Raw genomic sequence first — 27520 nt, forward strand, 5'->3', positions numbered from 1 at the left:
GTGTACATACATATAGATCATGAAATATTTTATATATTTTTCTTTAATGATGAGTTAAAGGCTTCTGTAGTTTACAATGTGTACATGTAATGATGAAGTAGTATATGTAGAACAAAGATTATTAGAATATAATAAGTAAAAACTAGATACCCTGTATTAATACACAGGATTAGGGTTATAAGTAGAAAAAACATAGAAGATGAAATAAGAAGACTCGCCCACATTTAGCAAATCCGAAAGTGGCAGTGTTGGAGTCAGAATGAGATTTAAGCTCAACTTTTTTTTTTCAACATATGTCTTTGAAGAAGGCTGTGCTGTGTTATGGAAAGTGAATCTACCTCTGAAACATCACAACCCATATTTGAAAATTACTTTGATCCCTCACAAACTTATAATCTTAGAGTAACACTTCATCTTTCTAAAGTCCACCTCCTTCATCTGCACAGTAAGAATCGTAATATAGGACAGTTTATCTATAGACTTGTTTTATATAGCAAATACAAGAAACTCTAAAGTATATTTTTTTAAAAAAAAAAACCTACAAGTTATTAGGCAGATAAGCTGTTATTCTTAAAGCTCCTTACTACAGCTTTACATCTAAAAATTATTAAATTTTAAAATACGCTTGGATAATTTAATCACTAGAATTGAAAGTACTATTTTAGGAAATTATTATCCTTTTCTATTTGAATTAAATGATATAATGCTTATAAATTTAAAGTTAAAATAGTCTTTTCACTGTAGTGTCTGTTTATCATAAATATCTTTTGATAAGTCTAGATCTTAAGCTATTTTCTAAAACAAATTAGTAGCATGCAAGTGTTTCCTATATACTTCAGCAAAAACCAAAACTTCATAGTAATACACAAAAAGTGTCCATAAATTTTAAACAAATTTGAAAATATCATATTATCTATTTGCTATATACTTCTTGGCAATAACTTAAAGTGAAAGCTTCCCACACCAAAAGTAACACCAGTGTGTACATGTGTGTGTGTGTGTGTATGTGTGTGTGTTATTTAAATGCCTACTGCACTGTTAAATATAAAGCTAGAAAACTGAGTAGCATACAACCCTTTGACTGATAGAATATTTTTTAAAAAGCACTTTTTTAAAAGAAGTAACTAGAGAACTTCATAATTTCAATATAAGAACACATTCTACAATATTACTTATCACTGTGATGTCCTAGATCTTTTCATTTTATAGATTATTTCATAGGTTCATTCTAAATGGAGATTCACAAAGCCAAGGGATACATACCTGGCACAGGTATCATAGAAATTATCAAGACTCATACAATAAGATATAAAACTGCTTTACTGAATTTTTACATCTTGTTTTGATTTTCCAAAAATTCAGAGGTGTCAATCCAACTAGATCTCTAGAAGCCTATGCTTTAAAACTCTAAAGTTGTATGAAAAAAGTTAAGTATAATTTAATTACAGCTTATGATTTTTGAAAATGGGCTTAATTCTTAATATTTTTAACTCAGGTATAAGAATATGAGTATCAGTTCCACTATTATAAGAAAAAAAAACAGAAAAAACCTTCCATTACAAACAAGTAGGGTAAGAAGATTCACTTAAAATCTCATGATAAACTGCTGAAAGGCAAGTACAGAAGAATATAAGCACATAAACACCCCACAGACCATAGACTGGGAGGAGTTGGCCTCTTAAACACCTCTCATTCACAAATACACAGGTCCATCTAAGAAAGATCAAGGGAGCCTTGAGCAAGCTTCCCATTAGTACAGCCTGAAGGGTCACAGCAACCCTGCCAAACTCTACACACAGTCACTTCACTTCCCCCATACCTATTATAAGAACAAAGCTTTAATCTCAGGAAAAGATGATACAAAAACTGATGCCTAGTTGGGCATCAAGGGCTCATTCTGGTAGTCCTACTTACTCAGGAGGCTGAGACCAAGGATCATGGTTTGAAGCTGGTTCTGACAGAAATGTTCATTAAACTCCATCTCCAAATTAACCAGCAAACAACAGGGCTAGAGAGTATGACCAAGTAGTAGAGCACCAGCCTTGAGTAAGCCCATCTAGCAAGCTTGAGTCCTGAATTCGAGTCCTGGTACCAACAACGACAACAAAAAAAAATATTTGTCATCTAGAGTATTGAAGAAAAGTGTTGCAGCTCAGGCAGAAAATAGGTTTAAAAAAGTGTGTAGTTTAAATGAAGAATCAAGAAGAAATAATATACCAGGCCGAAATTATAGCCATAGAAGCAGCTGGAACTATTGTAAAAGCCAACCTCCAAGATCCAGGAACATTGCCTGACAAACACTAAAATTTAACCAAAAACATCAAAGAATGTAAACTCTCTGAAAAATAGCAGTGGCATAGTGGCCAGAGACAGAGAGAGAGACAGATAGACAGAGAGAGAAGAAAGAAACAGAGAAAAAGTGAGTTAGTCTTTTAGGGGAACATCACAAAAAAAGAAACTAAACTAAGGAAAGAATATACACAAGAAAAAATAATTTAGTGAAGCAGGCTATACTTTAAATAATTATAAGAGCCCTTATGTACCTTTCTGTGCACTATTACCACAGCAACAACTATCAGTAAAGTCAGAATAATCTTAACCAAATTAAGACAAAACTTTACACTAAAGATTGGCAAGGGGAAAAAGGAAGTTTACCTCAAACCAGAAAATCAGTTACTTCAAAATATCTGCTATCTATTCAAGATGTCCAACATTACTCAAAAATATAAACTAGAAGGCACACAAACACACTAAAAAAAAATCTATTCCTCATAGGAAATATTTGAAACCAGACCAGTAAGCATCGGTATCAGCATTATCAGTTAAAAGTAATTCATTAGTGTAATAAAATACTTAAAGAAATACATAGGAGATGTAAAACTAGGTAAGTGGTTTTAACAAAGAATTCAAATTATAGAAAAAAATAACCTAGCAGCAACACTGAAAATATAAACAAAAGAAAAACAAAGAAAAAAATACTATATACAATACTATAAATATACAATGCATTCTATACAACACAGATGAACTATTCTGCAGTGGGCTCATTAAGACTATACAACCAAAGAGGAAATCAATGAATTTGAAGATGGCTCAAAAGAAATTATTAACCTGAAATACAAGAAAAAGGAAGAACAGTTTATGACCTAAGTAACTACATTAAAAGGTGCATGTATGTGATGGGCATCTCAAGGAATCTTTTTTTTTTTTTTTTAATTGTGAACATACTGTACAGAGGGGGTACAATTACATGGGCAAGATAATGAGTACATTTCTTATCAAGCATTGCAGCCTCCTCCTTTGTTTCCCCTTCCCATGCCTTCCCAGCCTCCTCCCCCCGCCCCCCCCACCAAAGTTGTTAGGTTCGTTTTCTTTTTTTAAATTTTTATTTATAAGATTTTTGTTTGTTTGTTTTGGGGGTGTCACGTCATGGGGCCTGAACTCTGGGCCTGGGCGCTGTCCCTCAGCTCTTCAGCTCAAGGCTAGCACTCTACCACTTGATCCACTACACCACTTCCGGCTTTTTTCTTTTTGCTTATGTGGTGCTGAGGAGACCAACTCAGGGCCTCAGGCATGTAAGGCAAACGCTCTACCACTGAGCCACCTTCCCGGCCCCATAAAGTTTGTTTTTGACATGACAACTTGTACTTCTCATTGTTGCAACGGGTCTACCTGTACCCTTATTTAAACGACTTGTTTTTCCCCTTCCCCTCCACAAATTATATCTACATCAATTACAGTGAAAGCAGGGGTTATACTGTGGGGAAGGGACATACAAAGCAACAAAGAAATAATCTTATAAATGTGTTAGAAACAAATGCATGAAAGAAAAAAAAAAATACATATCTAAGGGTTCATTTTCCTAACATCACCTTATCTGACCTTTTACCACTTGACTCATACATATACTAGATATTCCAAATAAGGGAAACCATGGGACCTATGTTTCTTTGGGTTTGGCTTACTTCACTTAATATAATTTTTTCCAAGTCTTTCCATTTCCTAACAAATGGGGCAATGTCATTCTTTCTGATGGAGGCATAGAATTCCATTGTGTATATATACCACATTTTCTTGATCCATTCATCTACTGAGGGGCATCTGGGTTGGTTCCATATCTTAGCTATGGTAAATAATGCTGCAATAAACATAGTTGTGCTGGTAGCTTTAGTGTGGTCTTGTTTGTAAACATTTGGGTAAATGCCCAAAAGTGGGATTGCTGGGTCATAGGGGAGCTCTATATGAAGTCTTTTGAGGAACCTCCTTTGAACAAGTTTACACTCCCACCAACAATGAAGTAAGGTTCCCTTCTGTCAACATCCCCTCCAGAATCTGTTGTTATTAGAGTTCTGGATTATAGCCATTCTAACTGGAGTGAGGTGGAATCACAATGTTGTTTTGATTTGCATTTCTTTTATGGGTAGGGATGTTGAGGATTTCTTCATGTGTCTATTGGCCATCCTTCTTCCTTCTTCAGAGAAGTTTCTCTTTAAGTCTTTAGCCCACTTATTTATTGGGCAGTTGTTTCTTTGAGGATTTGTTGTTGGGGGATTTAATTTTTTGAGTTCCAAGTATATTTTAGATATGAGACCCTTGTCTGTTGTATGGCTAGTGAAGATCTTCTCCCAATCCGTAGGCTTTCTATTGATCTTGCTAGCTATGTCCTTTGCCATGCAGAAGCTCTGCAACTTCATGCAATCCCATTTGTCCAACCTTTCTTTGATTTGTTGTGTTTCTGGGTCTCTATTCAGAAAATTTTGGCCTGAGCCAAGGAGACCTAGGGTTTCTCCTATTCCATCCTGTAATGTTTTCAGAGTGTCTGCTTTGACTCCGAGGTCTTTGATCCATTTGAAGTTGATTCTGGTGCAGGGTGATATATAAGGATCTAGCTTTAGTTTTCTACAAGTAAACTTCTCTGAAGAGGAAAGAAGGATGGCCAATAGACATATGAAGAAATGCTCAACCTCTCTAGCCATAAAAGAAATGCAAATGAAAACAACATTGAGATACCACCTCACCCCAGTTAGAATGGCTAAAATCAAGAACTCTAATAACAACAGATGCTGGAGGGGATGTGGACAGAAGGGAACCTTACTGAATTGTTGGTGGGAGTGTAAACTTGTTCAAACACTTTGGAAAGAAGTATGGAGGTTCCTCAAAAGACTTCACATAGAGCTCCTCTATGACCCAGCAATCCCACTTTTGGGCATTTACCCAAATGTTTACAAACAAGACCACACTAAAGCTACCAGCACAACTATGTTTATTACAGCATTATTTACCATAGCTAAGATATGGAACCAACCCAGATGCCCCTCAGTAGATGAATGGATCAAGAAAATGTGGTATATATACACAATGGAATTCTATGCCTCCATCAGAAAGAATGACATTGCCCCATTTGTTAGGAAATGGAAAGACTTGGAAAAAATTATATTAAGTGAAGTAAGCCAAACCCAAAGAAACATAGGTCCCATGGTTTCCCTTATTTGCAATAACTAGTATATGTCTGAGTCAAGCAGAAAAGGTCAGATAAGTTGATGTTAGGGAAATGAACCCTAAGATATGTATTCAAATGATTTTTTCTTTCATGCATTTGTTTCTAACACATTTATAAGATTATTTCTTTGTTGCTTTATGTTCCTCTCCCACAGTATAACCCCTGCTTTCACTATATTTGATGTTGTTATAATTTGTGGAGGGGAAGGGAAAAACAAATCGTTTAAATAGGGATACAGGTGGATCCATTGCAACAATGAGACATACAAGTAGTTATGTCGAAAACAAACTTTACAACTTTGGTGGTGAGGGGGATTTGGGTGGGGTGGCGGGAGGAAGATGGGACGGGAAGGGGAAACAAAGGAGGAGGCTACAATGCTTGATAAGAAATGTACTCATTATCTTGCCCATGTAATTGTAACTCCTCTGTACATTATTTTCACAATAAAAAGAAAGAAAAAAAAAAGAATAGCTGAAGAGCTGGGTGTAGATGGCTCAAGCCTGTAATCCTAGCTACTCAGGAGTCTGAGATCTGAGGATCATAGTTCAAAGCCAGCCCATGAAACTCCTGTCTCCAATAAACCGCTAGAAAACCAGAAGTGGCACTGTGTCTCAAGCGGCAGAGCACTCGCCTTGAGCTGAAGAGTGCAGGGACAACACCCAAGCCCAGAGTTCAAGCCCCAGAACCAACAAAAGAAAAAGAATATCTGAAGAGATAATGGTTGACATTTTCCAAAAATTAATGATAGACATCAAACTACAGATCAAAATTCTTAGACAACATCAAGGAGAATGAACATAAAAAACAAACACAATATACACTTATAAAACAAAAAGCAAGGAAAACAGCTTCATATAAGAAAAAGTCACATTTTTTTCAGAAACAAATAAGAATTACAGTAGACTTGTTATTAAAAATTATATTAACAAAAATTATATAGTTTCAGGATGCTGAAAGATCAAGTCCCACATGAAGGCCTTTGGCTCAAACTGAAGCCTAACACACTCCATTTCTCTTTGTCTTTCATTGGAAATTTATTTTTAAAGTGCCAACCTAGAATGCTACAATCTGAAAACAAAAACCTGAACAAATTAAACACAAAGCAAACAAAACTAAGAAAACAATACCGATACAAGAAATCAATAGTTAAAAACAGAAAAATCAATGAAAACAAAAGGTAGTCCTCTGAAAAAGACTGATGAAAGTTAAGCATGTTGCTAGAGCCAACACTAAAAACATACAGTCAACATCACAAGGAAAAGAAGGCATATCTCTTTTATATAGGTCCTGAGGCTTATCTCAGGGCCTAGGCAATGTTCTTGATTGTTTTCATTCAAGGCTAAGGGCTCTACCATTTGAGACACAACTCTACTTTTGGCTTTTCTGCTGGTTAAGTAGAGATACGAGTTTCGCATACTTTCCTGCCCAGGCTAGCTTTGAACTCCTTATACCTTAGCCTCCTGAGTAGCAAGGATTACAGACATGAGACCCCAGGGCCCAGCAAAAAAATGTCTTAACTTGTGTTGAAGATTCAGTGTTTTCACTGAGAAGAAAAGTCAACTGGCCTATTTTACCAGCACTAGGAAATCAAGATTCTTCTTACCTATAGCTCAGGGCTTAGTAAAAGAATTGACACTGAGCTACTAAGGAAAAGGAGCTTAGTTGTATTTCAGCTGTATATTAAGAAGTTGGAATCATAAGGTGAGTACAGACTTAGGTACTTGTTGAATAAAAGTAATCACTCAACAAGTAATCACTCAAAATACTAAGAACAGAATTGCTATGTCATTTTAAGAAAAATAACAAAAGTTTAGATTATAGCTTATTTTTCTTTTAGATTTTCTACTGTATCTATCAGAGGTGTTGAGACAGAATAACTATAAACCTCTCAGGATTATAATTTCATTGAGGTTTTAGGTTATCAAAGATAATGAAAATGACAATCTGGATTACTGACAGAAGACTGGGAATAATTAAAGCTACTACTTACTATGGTAAGTAGTTCTTAGGTAAAAATTAAAACATTCAAGGAAATAAGGAAACAATGTGGAAATCTGAGGATCTTTATGCAAAAGACAAAACCAAACTTATCCCATAACCTTTACATTTCAGTAATATATCTTTCTAAATGAATGTGCATATAATTACATAATTATATGATTTTCTCATCTCAATTTTAGTCAAACTATCTTTGGAATACTCCTAAAATGACCAAAGTATAGAGCAATTACGCTTGCTTAGGAACAATTACATTTCTAAATACACATTATTTTTCCATTATGGAAGTAAATAAAATAAACTATTTCTCCCATGTTCTCATTTAAGAGTTAAACTACGTACTATATTATGAAATATAAACAGCAAGATAGTATGCTCTTTTATGGGGGAGGAACTGGGGCTTGAACTCAGAAGCCTTAAGCTCATTACACTTACTCACAGCTAGCGCTCTACCATTTGAATCATCTTACTATCTTGCTTTTAGCTAGTTATACTGGAGATCAAATCTAGCAGACTTTCTTTTCTATGCTGGTTTCAAATCACAATACTCCAGATCTCAGCCTCTTGAGTAGATAGTATTAAAAGCATGAACCACTGCCTGGCTCTAGTATGACATTTTAAATAAGGAAATGTCTCAAATTTTAATTTCCAAATAAAAAAAAATAAACACAATAGAAAAGTCCCATACTTAAGCATTCTTATTTTTTTTAATTTAAAGAGCACTTTAATATATGTTAAATCTTTGAATTACACTGTATGTTGCTATTATAGCATGAAAATAAAATTCAATTATATTTTAGTATTCAGTACCTTCACATCTGGACTATTTAGCTGCTCAAACTCAAGATTTCTTTTATTGATTCCTGTCAATTTCATGAGCACAGAGCATAACTATGTCACAATAGTTGATATAGATTGTATCTTTCTATCTCCCACATAACCTAGCACAACAGCATCCACTAGGTAGTCACCGACTAAATAAGAACTGAATAACTAACTTAAAAAAGAACAACTACCTGACCTAAAATATAGATTAACTAGTTAAAACTTGAGATATTTAGAATCAACATAAATCCTATAAAATGAACATCCCTCAACTACAAAAACACAGAAATTAAAAACCTATTCAAAATAAACATTGACTATATTTTCTTCCATCTAAGATAATGAAGTCCACAGGAATGAATCCATAAGTAGTATCTCAAAATACCAAAGGTTACCAAAAGAACCTTCCTCTAAGGGTTTACAAAGAAAACTTCCTCTAAGAAAAACATCTCATTGAACAGATCTTTAGGATTAAAATTCATTAATCTGTATTGCTAACAAATATGGGGGAATAAAACCAGTTAATAACTTTTAGAATAAATTAGCTTTTATGAAACTAAAACTTTAAAACAAAGGTGAAATATATCTTTCAAAATGATATAACAAGGTAAAATAGAGAATATAATTATCAAATCAGTTGTACAAATAGTGATTTCTGTTAGGCAAAAATATTTTTGGAAGTGATGTTTAGGGAAGTCTATGAAAGACTCAATCTTCTAGTGTATCTCTATACTATACTGAATAAAGCAAGATGAGGAAAAATATGGTAACACATCCACACTGGTACTTTTGAAGGAGATTACAAGGGAAAGAATTGAGGAAATGGATAAATTTATGAGATACAAATATTCTTGTACTTCTGAACACATTTCAGATAGATCTATTTAATTATGAGAAGTGAAATGAAATCCTACCTACCTGAAACAATTTTTCCTTTTGGCCCATGCCATTGGAATGATGGGTCTATCAGTTCAGCATTTCGTAGTCTCTTGGTTACACATAGCACATGTGGACTCTTTTGATGGAGCATGACATATACACTCACTGAAAATACAATATTAAAATATTCCAATAGTATTTTATGCTCATTATTGCTAGATAATACCTTACATCTTTTGCAGCTTGGGTTACATTTTTGTACAGAATTTCTTTGGATTCTTCTTAAAATATCCTGATAATAACTAAATTCCATTGCATACAACTAATTAACACTAAAGAAATACAATATATTTTGTCTATGCACATGTATGTACGTGTAGATTTGTAAGTGTGTGTGTGTGTGTGTGTGTGTGTGTGTGTGTGTGTGTGTGTCTTCAATTTGAAGACAATACATTCTCTTTATTCAGAGACTCACACATTATTCTCAGTGTAATTACAATTACAGAGTATTAAGATAATTTTATTTCTAGACTTCATTTGCTTTCAAGACATCATATGGAGTGCATAAGTAAGTTTAGATTAGAGGAACAATACATTATAGTGATTATAACAAAGAACTGGATGAAAATAAGAATGTGATTAGAAAGTCAACAAATACATACTTTATCTTAAATATTAAGCATTTTCTCTCAATCTGTTTTAAAATTTATACAGTCATGATAAATCAAAGTAGCATAGTTTATAAGATATAAAAGAAAAATTGTAAATATTCAATTATTTTGAGTTTACTGGTAAGCAAGCTTTCAGAAAGAGTTCCAACAATTTTAGAACTACACGTTAACTCTTCACTAATTCACTCTATGCAAATATATTTTTAAAGTAACAAAATAAAAAGGGGTTGAGAATCAAATTCTGTTACGCAAGTTAATAAACCTCCTGTAAAGTTTTACTATAGAGCATGAAGAATATTGACATACTTTTTGGTAGCCATATCCTTTCATGTTTTCCCTTCTATTCTTGTTGTTGTTATTGTTGTTGTTTTAAAATCATCATTTGTTAGTGAATCTTAACAACTTTTTTCTATCTTGGTTAAGATAATCATTTGAATTTTTCTTCCTGAATTTTTTAATTGAATGAGGTTAACTGGTCATTTCTAATAGGTCCATATATATATATATATATATATATATATATACACACATATATAGTATATGTAGTATATATATAATATATAGTAGAAATACGCTAAGACAAGCAGAAAAGGTCAAAAGCTACATATGAACATATAAAATGATGTTAAGCGAAATGAACCTCAAGATAGGGACACAAGTGGTTTTTTTCTTTCTTGCTATTGTTTTTAACGTATTTCTAATGTACTATGTGATTTGTTTGTTTCTTTGGTATGTTCTTCCCCATGGTATAACTCTTGTTTTCACAATATTTGATTCTGGTTGTCTGCATCTTGTATATACATTTTTCTATTTGGGGAGGAGAAGAGAAATAACAAAATGCTTAAATAAGGATACAGGTTGACCCATTATAATAAGTCCTTCTTTTTTATTTAATCTTTGTTGACCTCAATTTGCAAATTTCCTCAATCCTCAAAACTATGTTCATAAATGTAACTATATAAAAATTTCCACTGATACCTTTTGTCTTCATCATGTCAAGTGTTTAGTACTATTATATATTTAATATTCATTATTATGTAGTACCTGAGGCATTATACTTTGAATATGAAATGCTCCCATAGGCTTCCATGTTCAACACTGGGGTCCTCAGATATTGGTGCTATATATTCAGATTCTGGATACTTTAGAAAGTGGGACTAGATTAAGGAAGTAGGTTAATTGGGTATGTCCTTCATGTCTTCTTTCTAGCCACTATAAGGTGAAGAGCCTCTGTCCCAAGCTGTAGCTACTAGGGTAGGTGTTCAATACACTGAATATAGGTCCACAAACATTGATCTTAGTGACCATGGACTGAACCCTCTCAAGCCTGAGCTAAAATAAATCTTTCCTCCTGTAAGCTGTTCTTTCAGGCATTTTGTTCAGAGCTATACCAAGGTAACAGGTAGATCTCTAAAGTTGTCACTGCCACATGAAAAGAACCAAGCAGGCTGGGCACCAGTGGCCCATACCTGTAAACCTAACTACTCCGGAGGTTGAGATTGAGGATCGCGGTTCAAAGCCAGACTAGGCAGGAAGGCCCACGAGACTCTTATCTCCATTAACCACCAGAAAACCAGAAGTGGTGCTATGGTTCAAGTGGTAGAGCTCACTTTGAGCTGAAGAGCTCAGGGATGGCACCTAGGTCCAGAGTTCAAGCCCCAAGACTGCCCAAAAAAAAAAAAAAGGAACCACCAAGCAAACTTTCTAAATAGATTGTACTTATAAACAGATTTGTTGAATGGTAACTCCTTTGTACAACCACTTATAGATAATAAAAATATAATTAAACAATAAATTTCTCTAAGTACATAGTTCAGTTTACTGAATATGTCTTTTTAATTGGTATCCGTTTGTTGTACAGGTATTTCATTTTTTAACATGCTCATTTGTGTATACAACGTATCTTGATTAGAATTATCCTTTCTTTATTCTCTCTCATTTTTACTCCCCCTGTACTTGCCAAAGCAGTTTCATCCAGTTTCCTTGTTCCATTTTCACACATGTACATAAAATATTTTGACTATATTAACCTTCTCTCACCTCCTTTCATGGCAAAGGGGAGAACAGGAAAACAAAATCTGGATGACCAATAGGCTCAATTTAACTGGTTCCCAGTTTACTAAGTAATTTAATTATATCTTGAAATTTGTATTATAGCAGTTATTCAAGTTTATTATTAAGACTTTCAGATTATGGTTTTATTTTGTTTACTTACAATATTTTTGTACTTTCATAATTTTCTCATGAAAACATTTGCCAAATACTTGTCTATTCATCGTTTCAAAGACAGCATTTGACTTTATTCAGTACTCTATTACTCGATTTTTTTTTTTTAATCAAGGGCTATAAGTCAGAGGCTTTGCACTCACTTGGTTTGCTTGCTCATAGTTGGCACTCAACTACTTGAACCACCCCTCCAATCCAACTTTTTGCTGGTGATTGGACATCAAGATTTTTCTGCCCAGATTGGCCTCAAAACTGAAATCTTCCAGGTCTCAGCTTCCTGAGTTGCTAAAATTACTAGATGAGCCACCAGTGCTCAGCTCCAAAACTCTTTTGTAGTCTCTTTCATTAATTCCTGTTCTTCTTTTTCTTGTATCTGTTTGACTCTCCTTTTGTTCTAACTTCCATAATAAATCCTTCTTTAATAAATTTTCACCTCTCAGTATGACAACTGGTCTCTCCTCTGATCTGAGTGTAATTACCACAGTCTCTGCCCTAATGAGGGAGGGGGGTAACAAGTTCAACATGAAATGTACTCAGTACCTTACTTATGTAACTGTAAGCCCTCTGTACAACACATTGACAATGAAATTAAAATAAAAAATAGTAAAAAAAGATAATAGCACTATAATGCCTTTGTGATTGTGATTTTACTCATGTAGTACCATAAACACAGGAGAGTACAGTTAAACAATTTTAAAATGCTAATATATCATAGTTATGTATATAAATAAAGTCACATGTCACCAAAATGTTTCAAAAAACACTGTATACAGATTTTTAAAATGTATTTGGAAGATTAGAACTTTAAACATAGAACAATTCTACAAAAGAAAAGAGTAAAAATACAAATTATAGAAATGTTACAAACTTACATTAATTAAATACAGTAGTATGGTATATGAACAAAAAATAACATTTATTTAGAGGAAAACTAAATATAAAACACTGATAGTGAGAGATCTGTTTTCCTTAGAGAAAACACAGATTATTAGTAACTTATGGTAAAATGTTATCTCAATATACATGCTAGTTGAACTTAAGTTTATATCTCACAAAATAAACAAAAATAAAATCCAAGTAAACTAAAGGCCTTAAGGTAAACTGTTAAACAAATGTAAAATAATACCTTAAATCATTCAATACTAAAAGCACAAAATAAAAGCGTAAAACTGAACTCTTAACTATTACCAGAACTCACTTTCTCTTGCTCTCATTTGGCTTTTTCTCTCAAGATTGGTACTCTACCACTTGAGCTATACCTCCACTTTTACCTTTTTGCTGGTTAAGTGAAGATTTAAAAGTCTCTTCTATTTGCCTGGGCTAGCTTCAAACCTGATCTTCATATCTCAGTCTTCTAAGAATGTAGAATTACAGGTGACAACCACTGGTGCCAGCTGGTAATCTATATTTACTATTAGGACCAACGGAACCATTTTGTGCTGGTCGGGATATAGAAATATGGGAGCACTCAACCTCAGCTGCAAAAGATATGACCTGGTATAGATACTTAAAAGCACTATCTTAGCAAGCTTAAAAACAACTCAGGTCCTATGAGGCTGAACTTCTCCTAGATTTAAAAGACTCATAAAATTTCGAAGCAGGCCATTTATTAGGAAATGGAAAGACTTGGAAAAAAATCATATTAAGTGGAGTATGCCAGACCTAAAGATACACAGATCCCATGATTTCCCTTATTTGCAATAATAAGTATACGTCTAGGGTAATCTTATCAGATGATCAGAAAAGCTCAAAAGCTATGTACATATGACCATAAAAGATGATGCTAAGTGAAATGAACCCCAAGATAGATAGGGACACAAGAGTTTTTCTTTGTTGTTGTTGTTGTTAATTTACAATGTTATTTTTTTGTTACTTTTGTATGTTCTTCCCCCTATGGTATTATCCCGTTTCACTGTATTTTATTTTGGTACCCTGCATCTTATATATACATTTATCAAATTGGAGAGGGGAAAAGAAATAACAAATGCTGAAACAAGAATAAAGGATGACCCATTGCAACAATGATATTCACGAGAGACTGTATTGGAAATGAAGTTTACAAGTTGGGGGAGGTGAGGACTGAGGAAGTAGGTAAGAGATACTAGGAAACAAACAAAGGAGGGGGTAACAATGCTCGACAAGAAATGTACTCATTACCTTACTCATGTAATTATAACCCTTCCACACAGCATCTTTACGATAAAATAAAATTTTAAAAAATTTCTGAGCAGGTAAAAAAACAAAAAAAGATATATATGAAATGGTATTCATCCCACACACTAAAAAATAAGTAAACTGAAAGTGTAACAAATCTCTAAACAAATGATACTGCATAAATTATGGGAGTAAATAAAAACAGAAAACTGAACTAAAAAAAAAATTAAGTCAGCTGGGTGCTGGTAGATCATCCCTGCAATCTTAGCTACTCAGGAGGCTGAGATTTGAGGATAGTGGTTCAAAGCCCAGACAGGAAAACCCATGAGACTCTTACCTCCAATAACCACCAGAAAACTAGAAGTGGTGTTGTGGCTCAAGTGGTGCAGTGCTGGCCTTGAGCTGAAGAGCTCAGGGACAGCATCCAGACCCAGAGTACAAGCCCCACAAATGACCCCTCCCAAAAAAAAATTAAGTCAAAAGTTAAACAGAACAGAAAAATGGTCAATATAGAGGATGGATGCTAGGACCCTGCATGACAGAAGAAACTAAAGAAGTTCTAAGCACAAAAAAAATAAGTTAAAATAAATTGAAATCAGTCATACACTGTACTATGGAGCTAGCAAAATATCAATCTAAAAAAAATTAAAATAATCCGCCTATTATAGACACTGCCTACTGGATTAAAATATTAAAACTGTTTTACAAGTAAATTTAATATTATCTAATACAATAAAGCAGTAACAAAAAAGGCAAAGCAGTTACAAATAACTGCTTTAAAAGAAGTTTAAAAGGTGCAGTTGGGAAAATCAGTGAAAATAGTAGCGGTAAAACATTCCAAAACTTATCTCTTTAATAAAGGTAATGTAAACAAGCATTTTCAAAACTCTACAAATTAGTGAGACTTTTAGCAATCTAGGAATTGAATATCAGTATAACAGGTTGAACTATTCCCTCTTCTACTCCATTTACATATTTAAGTCCTAATACCTAGTATATGAGAATGTGAATTTATTTGGAGATAAATCTTTCCAAAGAAGCCAAAGTGAAATTAACTTATTAGTCTTGGTCCCAATCCAATATGACTGACATCTTTATGAAATAGAAATTTGGATGCACAAATACAGAAGACAACAGTAATACATCTAGGAAGAAGATGGCCATCTGCAACAGTATCTTTCCCTCATGGCCTTCAGAAGAATCAGCTCTATCAAGCACCTACTTTGGACACAGCCTCCCAAATTGTGAGATATTTCTTTTGGATAGTTAGAGAAATCTATCAAGCTAATATATACTTGGTAAGAACAGTGACCTTGTAGCATTTAAACTTTCCCTGTTTCTATACACTCTTCCAAGCTCTATACATCCTTGAAAAATAACGATCTGAAGTTATAAGGAGATTGATCAGCCTGGAAGTCACTGGAGGGAGGCAGGCAAGATTAGAACGCCTTCAAGCCCAAGAACTTCCATTACTGGACATGTCAAGCACTGTCCTAAAAGATCCTATTCTCAAGCTGCTTACATGACTTGGAGACAACCTAATACAATGGGTATAGTTGGGTAAAGCATTAAATTAACCAAAAAGCTTAAGAGAAAAAGTTAGTGAATGACATTCTCACAGAACTACATTTCCACAACAGAGTTCTGACATATTCCTACAGAACTTTAGTGCAGAATGTTCTGACACATTCCTAATAGAAGCTTTCCTATATGCATAGGACTGTCTGCATACCCAGGACAGTGTTTATGCTCAATAAACATCAGGAAATCTCAAGTTATAGCCTCTGACAAAATGAAGTTCTACACACAGCATAAAGTTAATGTCAAGGAAGAACTGTTAACTGCCTGGCCACAAAAATAAACATATGCCAAACATGTATACAGAAACCCTCAGCAAAGAATAAAGGACTGATTAACCACTGTGTTTAATGAAATTTCTATGTAATCATTAGCCTCAGTTAACTGAGCTTCAAGTGGTTAAATATGATAAAGAATACATAATTTAAGGAATTAATTCAGAAAACTCACTAAACAAACTACCTTGGAAAGAACACAAAGTCTTATTTATAAAATCACTATATTATATTATTTAAAATGTCCAATTTCCAACTTAAAAAACCCAAAGTACACTAAGATAAAGGAATATGAATATATACACAAAAAATAACCATTTGAAAATGATGCTAAGAAAGACCAAACATCGAGCTTATTGGATTCATATATTAAATTAGATATTTTAAATATGGTAAAAAAAAAATGATAAAATTACCTATGGAAAGGTATCTCTCATTAGAAAAATTTTCTGAATTAAGAAATAGATAAAGAACTAAAAAGAAATTCTGGGTTCGCAAACACAAGTTTAAACAACACTATATTAGTAAGGCAAAAAATATGTAGATTAGGTAGACAAGGATAAATCATTTGGGGACTATCCAGTGAATAGAGATAGATGAACAGAGACTAAGAAACAAGAGGGAAATCATCAAGCAAATGAATACACACATAATGAGAGTCGTGGGAAAAAATAGGGACACAAAGAATATATAAACAAATGATGAGAAAAATTTCCTCAAATTGATGAAAATTTGAATCTACAAGAAGGGGAATAAGAAAACGGTAAGAAAAAGGACAAAGGGTGAACCAATGCAACAGCAATACGAGACACTATGCTGGAAATGAACTTTACAATTTGAGGTAAGGGAAATTGGGAGAAAAACAAGAGGAGGGTAACAATATTCAACAAGAACTCATTGCCTTACTTATGTAACAATAACCCCTCTGTACAATACCTTTACAATAAAATTTAAAAATAAATAATTGAAAATGAATTTTAAAAAAGAACAAGAAGCTCAATATTTTCAGTTAAATAAACTCAAAGAGATCTTCCTCAAATACATTTTCAGGCAAAATCCATAAAGACTTGTGATCACAACAAAGAGAAGCAACTAATCACACACAACGGATCCTCAATTAATAAAAATATGATGACTAAATGAGACATAAAAAGGGGAAACATTAGTTTTCAAAACAATTTGCACAAAGTTAGCAACAGCTAATTCACTGGTGAATTCTACCAAACAAAAAAGAATTAGTATAATTCTTCACAACTCTTTCAAACTACAGAAGAGAAAGGAAGACATCTAAACTTGTTCTATGTAGCTAATCGCACACCCTAAAACCATAATCAAAGGTAGCACACAAAACAACAGACAAATTTCCCTCATGAATAGTCATAAAAATCCTCAAAAGCTAGCAACCAGATCTACAGATTATAATCAAATGTGATTAATCCCAAGAATGCAATGTTAGTTGAAACTATAAAAATCAATCCACACATTGCATATTAATAGAATAAAAGACAAAAGCCAAATAACCATTTCTATATATGTAAAATAAATTTGACAAAATCTAACATTATTTCATAATAAAAACATTCAAGAAATTAGTGACAGAAAGAAACTCCTTCAACCTGATTAATAACATTAATAACATTAAAAGCCAAGTGTAGTAGCTCAATCTAATTCTAGCTATATTTAGGTGACTGTCATAGATCAGGGAATCATAGATGCTAACTTGGGCAAGAAAAGTTCACTAGACTCAATTATGGCCAATAGCTGGGTGAGGTAGTATATATTTATCATTCCAGCTACACATCTAGTCTGGGCATAGACTAATATCTTATCTCAAAAAGTAACTAACACAAAAAAGGACATTAGAGTGGCTCAAGTGGTAGATCACTTGCCTAGCAAATACAGGGCTCCTGAGTTCAAACCCCAGTACCCTAAATAAAGGTATGTGTAAAATACTTATGTGCTCATAGTTCAGACCATACTTAATGGTGAAAACTGAAACCTTTCCTTTCTAAGGTCAGATGCAAAATGGATATTTGATATCATCAATACTGAACTGCAGATTCTAACTGAAACAACTGGCAAGAAAACTAGGCATTAATATTGGAAAGTAAGAAACATAACCATATTTAAAGATGTCGAAGCCAGGTGTTTGGTAGCTCACATCTATAATTCTAGCACTCAGGTGGCTAAGATCTAAGGATCATGATTTGAAGCCAGACTGGGCAGGAAAGTCCATGAGACTCTATCTCCAATTAACTACCAAAACAGCTGGAAGTGGAGCTGTGACTCAAGTGGTAGATAACTAGCCTTGAGCAAAAAAGCTCAGGGACAGCTCTAATGCCCTGGGTTCAAGCCCTAGCACTGACAAAACACACACACATACACACACACAAGAAAAAAAAGTCTTAGGAAATCCCCTCCAAAAATTAGAGCAAGTACATGAATTAAGCAAGCTGGCAGGTTATGATATCAACATGAAAATATAATTGTACTTTTATAAGCTGACAATAAACAATTCAACATTACATATAACACCAAAATAATAAAATATTTAGAAATAAATTTAAGAAAAGTAATGTAGTAGGTATACTATAAAGCATCATGAAGAGAAATTGGACTTAAATAGGCATTTCATGTTCACAGAATGGAAAGCTTAATATTGTTAATTTGACCTAGAGATTCAGTGCAATTCCTATTTGAAACCCAATGGATATTTTTACAGAAATTGACACTCCTGTTTATAGAATTAACAAGCAATTGCAAAAAAAAAAAAAAAGCCATATACAAGCCATAATCATCTTAAAAAGAACAAACTGAAAGGACTTACATTTAATCATTTCTGAATTTCATATAAAGCAACAAGGTATGAACATAGAAATAGGCATACCTACAGACTATTAGAATAGAATATTCCATACATAAACCTACATAATTGTCTCTAATTGTTTTGGGGATTTTTTTTGTTGGTTTTTGTTTTTTCTTTTGCTGGTTTGGGGTCTTGAACTCAGGGTCTGGGCACTGTTCCTTAGCTTTTATACTAAAGGCTAGCCCTCTACCACTTGAGTCACACCTCCACTTTTGGCTCTCTGGCTTTTTTAGTGCTTAATTAGAGAGGAGAGTCTCATGGACTTTCCAGCCTGGGCAGGCATCAAACTTGGATCCTCAGGTCTCAGCCTCCTGAATAGCCAGGATTACAGGCATAAGCCACTGGTTCTCACCTCTTAATTGTTTTCTAATAATGGCACCAAGATAATCCAATGAGGAGAGAAGAGTCTCTTTAATAAGCAGTACTAGAACAGGAAGATAACCATATATTAAAGAATGAGTTTGATCATAACCAATAATTAAATCAAATAGATCAAAGACCTAAATGTAAGAGCTAAAACTATGTCACTCTTACAAGGAAACAAAAAGATATAAACTGTGACTAATGATTAGAAAATAATTTCTTATACTTCATAAATAAAATTAGATTTTATCAAAGTTTAAAATGTGTGTTTCAAAAGACACATTAACTAAGTGAAAATACAATGGGTATGGCATCACAGCTGTAATTCCAGCACTAAGGGGAAGGCAGAGGAGTTGTGAGTTTGAAAATCAGAATGCATTCCACAGAATGGAAGAAAATATTTGTAAATCATCAATCTGATAAGACTCTTAACAGTGAGAATTCACAAAGAACTCTACAACTCATCAAAAACAACAAAGTATTAAGAAAGGCATAGAACTTGAATAGGCAAATTTTTCTGCCAAAAAAAGGAGATTTAAATAGCAAAAAAACCCATAAAGTTCACAACCTGTTTAAAATTCAAAGCCACAGCAAAATAACCCCCCCAACATGTGACACATACACACACACACACACACACACACACACACACACACACACACACACACGAATGGCTATAACAAACGCATGCACACATTAGAATGGCTATAATCCACAAAGAAATGCGATTCAAAGCCACAGCAAAATAACCCTCCACCCCACACACATGACACATGCACACATACACTAGAATATGTGCATGTAGAAAAATCTGAACCTACATACATTGCTTGTTTGAATACAAGCAGTACTTTAAATGCTTCGAAAGTTACTTTGGCATTTCTGCAAAAACGTTAAAAATATCATTAGCAATTTCACCATCATTCTTACTACTAAGAGAAGTGAAAGTATAGAATCACATACAAAACAACATTATTCAGCCATAAAAATGAATGATATAGGGTCTGTGAATGTCGCTTAGCAGTAGAATGCATGCCTAAGCATGCCTGAAGCTCTAGGTTTGATTTCTCAGTACCACATAAACAGAAAAAGCCAGAAGTGACACTGTAGTTCAAGTGGTAGAGTGCTGGCCTTGAGCACAGAGAGGCTCAAGGACAGTGTCCAGACCCTGAGTTCAAGCTCTAGGACTTGTAAAAAAAAAAAAGGATGATACAGCAGGAATGAGCCTCAACATTATATTAAGTGAAACAAGCCAGACACAAAAGGCCACACACGACACACAATTCTAAACCAAGAGTAGTTAAGTGGTATCCAGGGCCTGGACAGTGACTCCTTAATGACTATAGTGCTTCTATTGACAGTGATTAAAAATGTGAGATTAGATAGTGCTGTTTGTTGTCTAAGCTTGTCAAGACACTACAATGATTGAACTATACATATTAAAGGAGAAATAGTAAAGGAGACATTTTATGGCAAATAAATTTAAACTAATAAAAAATGAAAATGTTGCTGGGCACCAGTTGCTCACACATATAATCCTAAATATGCAGGAGGCTGAGATCTAAGGATCACAATTTGAAGCCAGCCCAGGCAGGAAAGCCCAGAAGATTTATCTCCAATAAACTCCAAATAAAGCTGAAAGTGAAGTTGTGTTCAAATGACAGAGCACTAGCCTTGAGCAAACTAAAAACTCAGGGAAACCACCCCAGGCCCTGAGTTCAAGCCATAGGACTGGCACCTAAAAATGTAAAAATTGAAAATGTAGTTCTTATGCGTCACATCAAATCTTGAAAATGCCAGATTTTTATGATATATAGATCCCATTTTTCAAATGGAATATCAAATTTACTATCAAACTGCCCACATTTAACATCATAGCGTGTGTTACATAACAAAGAAAAACATTACAGGGAACTTGAGGTAACAGAAATATTATCCTTCATACACTTGGGGGGGGCAAGGGGGAGGAAGGAGAAGGATTGGGATTGGGGGGGAAGGGGGAGGCTGGGAAGGGATGTGAAGGGTAAACCAAAGGAGGAGGCTGCAATGCTTGGTAAGAAATGTACGCATTATCCTGCCCATGTAATTGTAACCCCTTTTTTTTTAAAAAAAAAAAGCAGTTATAGCACACTGATTTAGACCCAGAAGATTGATATGAAACAATTTTAATTCATTTTCTTGAGTATGTATGTTTTTTGAGACAGGGTCTTAGTCTGTGGTAGCTCAGGATTGTCTGGAATTCAAGATCTTCCTGTCTCAGCCTGCTGAGTACTAGGATTATAGGCATACACTGCCAACATCTGCTTTTAATTCTTTTCTGCAGAAGGAAAAGGAGCTTAGGAGACTGGAACAAGTAGATATAGTTAAATACTAATAAATTTCTCAAAATTACTGAAATTACATTTGTAATACCTGGATTATAGGGTGATCCCACTATTTTCACTGTTTCCTGGGTCAAGCGAAAACCTCTTCGTAACCGAACAAAATATTCAACTATGGAAAAACAAAAACAAATGATCAAAACTTTACCTCCTAACAAATTCCAAAATATTTAAGTGGTGGAATATTGTAGTATATTTGATGTTGCCTCCAGGAAAGAATCATAAATCAGTCTCCTTTGACATCTTGTTTCTCTGTCCCAGCACTATGCACACATTCTAATGAATCTAACCTACTTACACACCTGGCTTTTTATTGTATCTTCTCATACATTTTCTTTTACAAGTCCCAATCTCCCACCATTCCAGATCCAAATTATAATCTCTCCTCCTTCAGGTCTCACTTGTTCTTATTTTTTGCCTGTCACAATACAGTAGTACCAAGTCTCTTCTAATGTTCATTCCACATTGTAGTACATATTTGTGCACATACATAATTTATTCATAATGATAAATTTCACTGACTGATGTATCTGTATGTATATCAATTTATTAAGTATCACTACCAAGCATGACAGCTTGCATATAGGAACTATTAAAAGATTGTGAAATATATTCTGACATTCTCCATTCACTGTCAAATAAATATATTGATAGGCATAATGTTGTGAACAGAACAAACGGGAAAGCATTATACAAGTGCAACATTCCAAGGCACTGTTTCCATGTACCAGCAGCAAGTTAGTCAAGTTTAAGAGTGTGGAAATAGAAGCTACAGACCTGAGTTTAAGTGCAAATTGTGCCACGTACTTTAAACTCTAGGAGCTTCATTTTTCTCACCTGAAAATGGGGTTGACATCAATTCAAGCCCTACAATGCAACTGTAGAAACTGGGTGGAATATTGTATTCACTATGAAATGCTACACAGTATCAAGCTTTTACTACTAACAATTTACATGTTAAGATACGAGATGATTATGCTACTTCTTACATCCTCATGGATCTAATTTTGTTATTGAAGGGGGAAAAAAAACTCCAAGATTTTAAAATGAAAATCTTTCACCAACAGGGTAATTTAAAGGCTATTCTCTTAGAACATTCTGCCTTCCAGCTGTCTGAAGTTTGTTCCTCCCGTGATCTCCATTAACTCCATTTCTGTCCTTACTCCATCTTAACCCCTGATTCTCTCCACATTTATATTCGGAGATGACTTCTTTTTCTTTCTCCCTTCTGTGGACAAGTTTTACCATTTCAAGTAAGTCTTTTTGTATTCTCAGACAACGTGGGATTCTGTATTCTCTGTATTTATTTAAAAAAACAAAAACAAATAATGGAACGTAAAGACAAAGAAACGCACCCCCCCCCCAAACCTTTCTAGGTTAACTAATTCCATTAAACTCTCCGTTCCTTCTTAAGCGTCTATCCGAGAATTACCTAAGTAAACTTGGACACACCTACTTCAGTTCTTCCACCTGTCAACACTAGAAAAGAAAAAAAAAAAAGAAAATCCGCGCAGGTGCTGCATCTTGCGTCTGGCACCGACAGATGGCGCGCTCGCACCACAGACGCCTTAAAAGCCGCGGGCTGCGCGCAGGTTTGGCAACACCACAGTCGTTTTAGGAAGGCTGGGCCGCGGAGCTGGGCGGCGAGCCGTGGACTTCGTGGAGCCACTGCACACGTTACACCTGGAGGAGTGGCTATCGCGGGAGGTCCATACATTAAAACGCGCGCCCACCTGGGCAAACGTGGTTATGCTACTCGACCTAAAGCTGGGTGGTCAGGGCCGGGTGAGACAAGCTTTTCGGTCTGTGAACGGGGAACACGTGACCCGGGAAGCCGACTGCTCCGGGGCGCCGCGGTTGCCTGGGGAACAGCGCGCCGCCCGCCCCCCCCCCGGGGCGCCCGCCCTCACCTGACGGGGAGGACCTCTCGAGGAAGGCGGACAGGAGGAGGAGGAGGATGGCGGCCGGGGTGACCCAGGAGCGCCTGAGGCGGGCCCTCCGCCACCCCTGCCACGCCCGGACGGGGGCCGAAGCCTCCATCCACAGGCCGCCACCCGCCGACGCTGGGCGCAGAAGGTCGTTGCCAGGCGCGCGCCCACCCGCCGCCGGAAGTTGGCGGGCGGTGGACCGGAAGGACGGCCCCGAGGAACGCACCTCCGCTTCCGCCCGGGCCGCAGGTAGGAGTGGAACTGGGCCCGAGGGGAGGCGCGCGCCCTCCGCCGATTGTTAGGCGGGTCTTGGGGGGTCAACACCTGGTGAGAACTGGGAATCTTGGATAGCCTGAGAGAGTGGTCGAAGATTCTAGAGCTTCGAGAACCTTCAGCCTCAACTCTGTAGCTTTCCCATTTGAATGGCGTTTCTAGAATGCCCAGCCTAGAAGGTCATCCGACCGCCTCATGTCGGACAAAACGTTATACAACAAACGAACAGGAACAGATAGCTCGTAATTCTGGCAACTGTGGAGGCTGAGAACCCACGCAGCAAAGTCCCTGAAACGTTTATCAACAATTAACCACAAAGGTTGGAAGTGGTAGAGCGCTAGCCTTGAGCAAAGGAGCCCAGGGTCAGCGCCCAGGCCCAGAGTTCAAGGCCCAGGACCAGCAGACACACACAGTGTGTTTTACAATGAGAAACAAGCCTCTGATTGGTGTTTCTGGAAGGAGTTCCTTAACGCTCGCAACACTGTACCATAAATCGGTCGTATGCAGGTGATGTAAAAATATCCAAGAATGAAGTCTCAACAACGAACAGGATGGAGTTTTGTCACCTTTATTTAATAGGAATCAATGAGTGATACTGAGTTCAAGCCCCCAGGACTAGCATCGCGGATGTGCACTCGCGTGCATTATCCGCTTAAGGAGACTGTGTCTTAAATTGAAAGACAGTTATGGCTCTGATCTACACTTCTAGAAAGGTTTACTGATTGCTAACGTCAATATACTAGAAGTAAGTCATACGCAGTTGTTGCAGAAACAGAGAAGTTGTCAACAACTAAAAATAGGATGGAGTTTTGTCACCTTTATAGGAATAAATAATGATACTGACCAGACTGAAAAAAATCACTGTATGTATGTTTGGATATACTATGTCACAAATTTCAAACTGACAGCCTAACAATTTCATTTCTCGTGAGCATTCAGGTTATACCACAGACTGCTTCACTCCTTGTTGTCTTGCAGTTGGCCTGATTTATTACGTGCCTGGCTCCTTTGAGCACTGTCCTGAAATTCTAATATTTAAAATTGCTTTCATGCAAAACCAAATTGACAGGTTTAAATGAAGTAGTATATTATTTTTTAATGAGATCTTTATAAGATAATAACTTTAGTTTTTTGAAATGACCCACTAATTCTGCATGTCTGAGTAGTATTAAAGGAATCAAGGATACCTTAGGGATATGTGAAAAATCAGTCTTTACAATTTGTCAATTTATTTTCTTAAAATGTAGATACATCAACCTCAGTATAATGCGGCGTATTTAAATTGTAATACATTTCAGGTGTTATAGTTTATTAGGTAAATGCTTTATTGTATTCACATACATTCTTTTAAAATGTAAATTGATCAACTGCCTTGACTCCTTACATAGGTGTCATTTTATCCATAAAATGTAAATTTATGAAAATTTTAATAAATATGGATTTCCTGAGAATTGAAGAGAAATATACTATGGAAATACTACTCTAATGCTATATTTTATTGGTATTGTTTTACCTAAGAATTCCTGGGGGGTTTTTTGATGATGTTGTTTTGTACCTGGGATTGAATCCAAGGCTCTTACATTCTAGGAGAATGTTCTACCACATGAACCTCCCCAGCCTTGTTTTGCCTAATAATTACATTGTGATGTACATAATATAAGGATTGATAAGTAAGAGTTCTAGTTGTTGCTAAGAAACAATGGCTGTGCCCTACTTATCCTTAGGTGGACAAAGCATTCTTACATTAACCAGGAAAAGAAAACTACCTACATTTAGAAAGCTGAATCAATAGTTTTACGTCAAGTTAACCGTAATCTTCCATTGTTGGACATATGGGATTTTTTTAGATAAAAAAGAATCATCAGAACAACTTTACGGGCCTCAAAGTTTGTAAAGAAAATGACCATGGACATGGAAGCCCAATACACACCAAAGAAGATAAAGTTCCCTCTAAGGACCATCCTTTGTAGAAGAAAGGCTGTTGAGAATGTAGACTATCCACATTACTGCGATGTCTTGAGAAAATTGAACATACCTTCTGTGAAAGGGCATGAGGATAGACATGACTGTGGCAGATTTGAAAAGAAAGACGATCCTGCTTTTCTTAAATTTCATCCTTACCCCCCTTCATTCCTGCCAGATTATCATTTATACTGTCCTTATCCCCCTCCATATGGTCCACATTATCCATTGTTTCCACTTCGGGATGATTTGCCCTTATGCGACCCCTGTTCAGGGTTTGTCAGTCCAGGCAGTGATGCTGATTTAAAGCCTGGCATTGGCAGAACCATACCAAACTTGGGGAGTTTCAAAGATGTGAAACCTCAAAATCGAGTTCCTAGACCAGACACGGGATTTCAAACAACAGTAAAAAGGCAGACAATTTTATTAGAAGAACTACAGCAGGACAGGAAATGGAATTCCAGGGCAGTACAAAACATTTCCATCAGAGCAAGACTTGGAGGTAAATTTAAAAAACGTAGAATTTTTACATACTCTTACATATTCCAGTGAGGCAAAAACAGAAGAAGATACATACAAAGTTGTGTGTGTGGGGATGTGGAGGGGGGGGATGGATGTGTGCACATGCCAGTCGTGGGGCTTGAACTCAGCCTGGGCACTGTTCCTGAGATCTTTATATTTTTCTCAAGCTTAGTACTCTACCACTTGAGCCACATTTTTATTTCTGGCTTTCTGGCGGTTAATGGGAGATAAGAGTGTCATGGACTTTCTTGCCAAAACTGGCTTCAAACCATAATCCTCAGATCTCATCCTCCTGAGTAGCTAAGATTACAGGCATGAGCCACTGGTGCCCAGCCAAAGATTCAAATTTTAATCGTTTAGTTTAGTATAAAGAATAAGATAATTTTCTTGGCAGGAGTGGGAGTACTGGGATTTGAACTCAGGATTTTGTATTTGCTGGGCTGACATGATAACATGACAATCACTGAGCCACACTTCTAGTCCCAAGAAAATAATAGAAATAAAACATAAGAAAATAATAGAATAAGAAAATAATAGAATAAAACATAAACCTATATTTAACAAAATTTGGCTAAAAAGATGACTCATTCATTTCAGTGATCAACATGAAACAATTTACATATAAACATATAAATATACTTATTTTTCCATAAGACAAGATTTTTTAGTACTTTGATAATTGTGTAGCAAGATTCCTTATCTCTCTCTTTTGAAAATGACCTGCTGATGGTTACAAAAGTCAGATAGTAAGAGCTGCAATGAAATGGTGAGTAAATTGGTGAAGTGAGTGTAATCTTGGGGTCCAGTAAGAACAAGAGCTGAAGACAAACAACCTCTGCACCAATAATTTTCTAGTCCTAAAGGCAAGTTTGATTCCATTCTGTAATGTGTATTGTCTGGGTTCTCTGTAGGAGAGCTGGCCACCAGCTTGGGCTCAGAAGTGGTGGTAAATGCCTCCAAAGGAAAACCACAGGAAATATTTCCTTTATGAAAGAGTGTATTGCATGCAGAAAGTGAAAAATAATAAAGATATTTGATTGTGTGTAAAGAAGAAGGTAAAATACGATAGCAGGAGATGCTGGCTGGGTCTAGTCTGCGAGACAAACTTCCACCGCTCTT

The 27520-nt window shown here is 35.6% G+C and overlaps 2 protein-coding genes across 2 annotated transcripts in view; one reads left to right on the plus strand and one right to left on the minus strand.

Moving 5' to 3' along the window:
• LOC122112112 (zona pellucida binding protein) overlaps positions 1-24114 on the minus strand; it is a 115357-nt gene extending 91243 nt beyond the window's left edge. Inside the window, exons 1-4 of the mRNA XM_042684964.1 lie at positions 24085-24114; positions 23627-23930; positions 21748-21828; positions 9242-9367 (exon numbers count right to left, since the gene is read on the minus strand). Of these exons, the coding sequence (XP_042540898.1) occupies positions 9242-9367; positions 21748-21828; positions 23627-23930; positions 24085-24114 (541 nt within the window). The remainder of the gene's footprint in view (positions 1-9241; positions 9368-21747; positions 21829-23626; positions 23931-24084) is intronic.
• The window catches only part of Spata48 (spermatogenesis associated 48), a 47605-nt gene continuing 43996 nt past the window's right edge, over positions 23912-27520 (plus strand). The window contains exon 1 of the mRNA XM_042685068.1: positions 23912-26381. Within this exon, the coding sequence (XP_042541002.1) occupies positions 25817-26381 (565 nt within the window). The 5' untranslated portion in view covers positions 23912-25816. The remainder of the gene's footprint in view (positions 26382-27520) is intronic.

This window comes from Dipodomys spectabilis, unplaced genomic scaffold (genome assembly GCF_019054845.1).
Source record: "Dipodomys spectabilis isolate Male_0828 unplaced genomic scaffold, ASM1905484v1 ptg000092l, whole genome shotgun sequence".
Lineage (NCBI taxonomy): Eukaryota > Metazoa > Chordata > Mammalia > Rodentia > Heteromyidae > Dipodomys > Dipodomys spectabilis.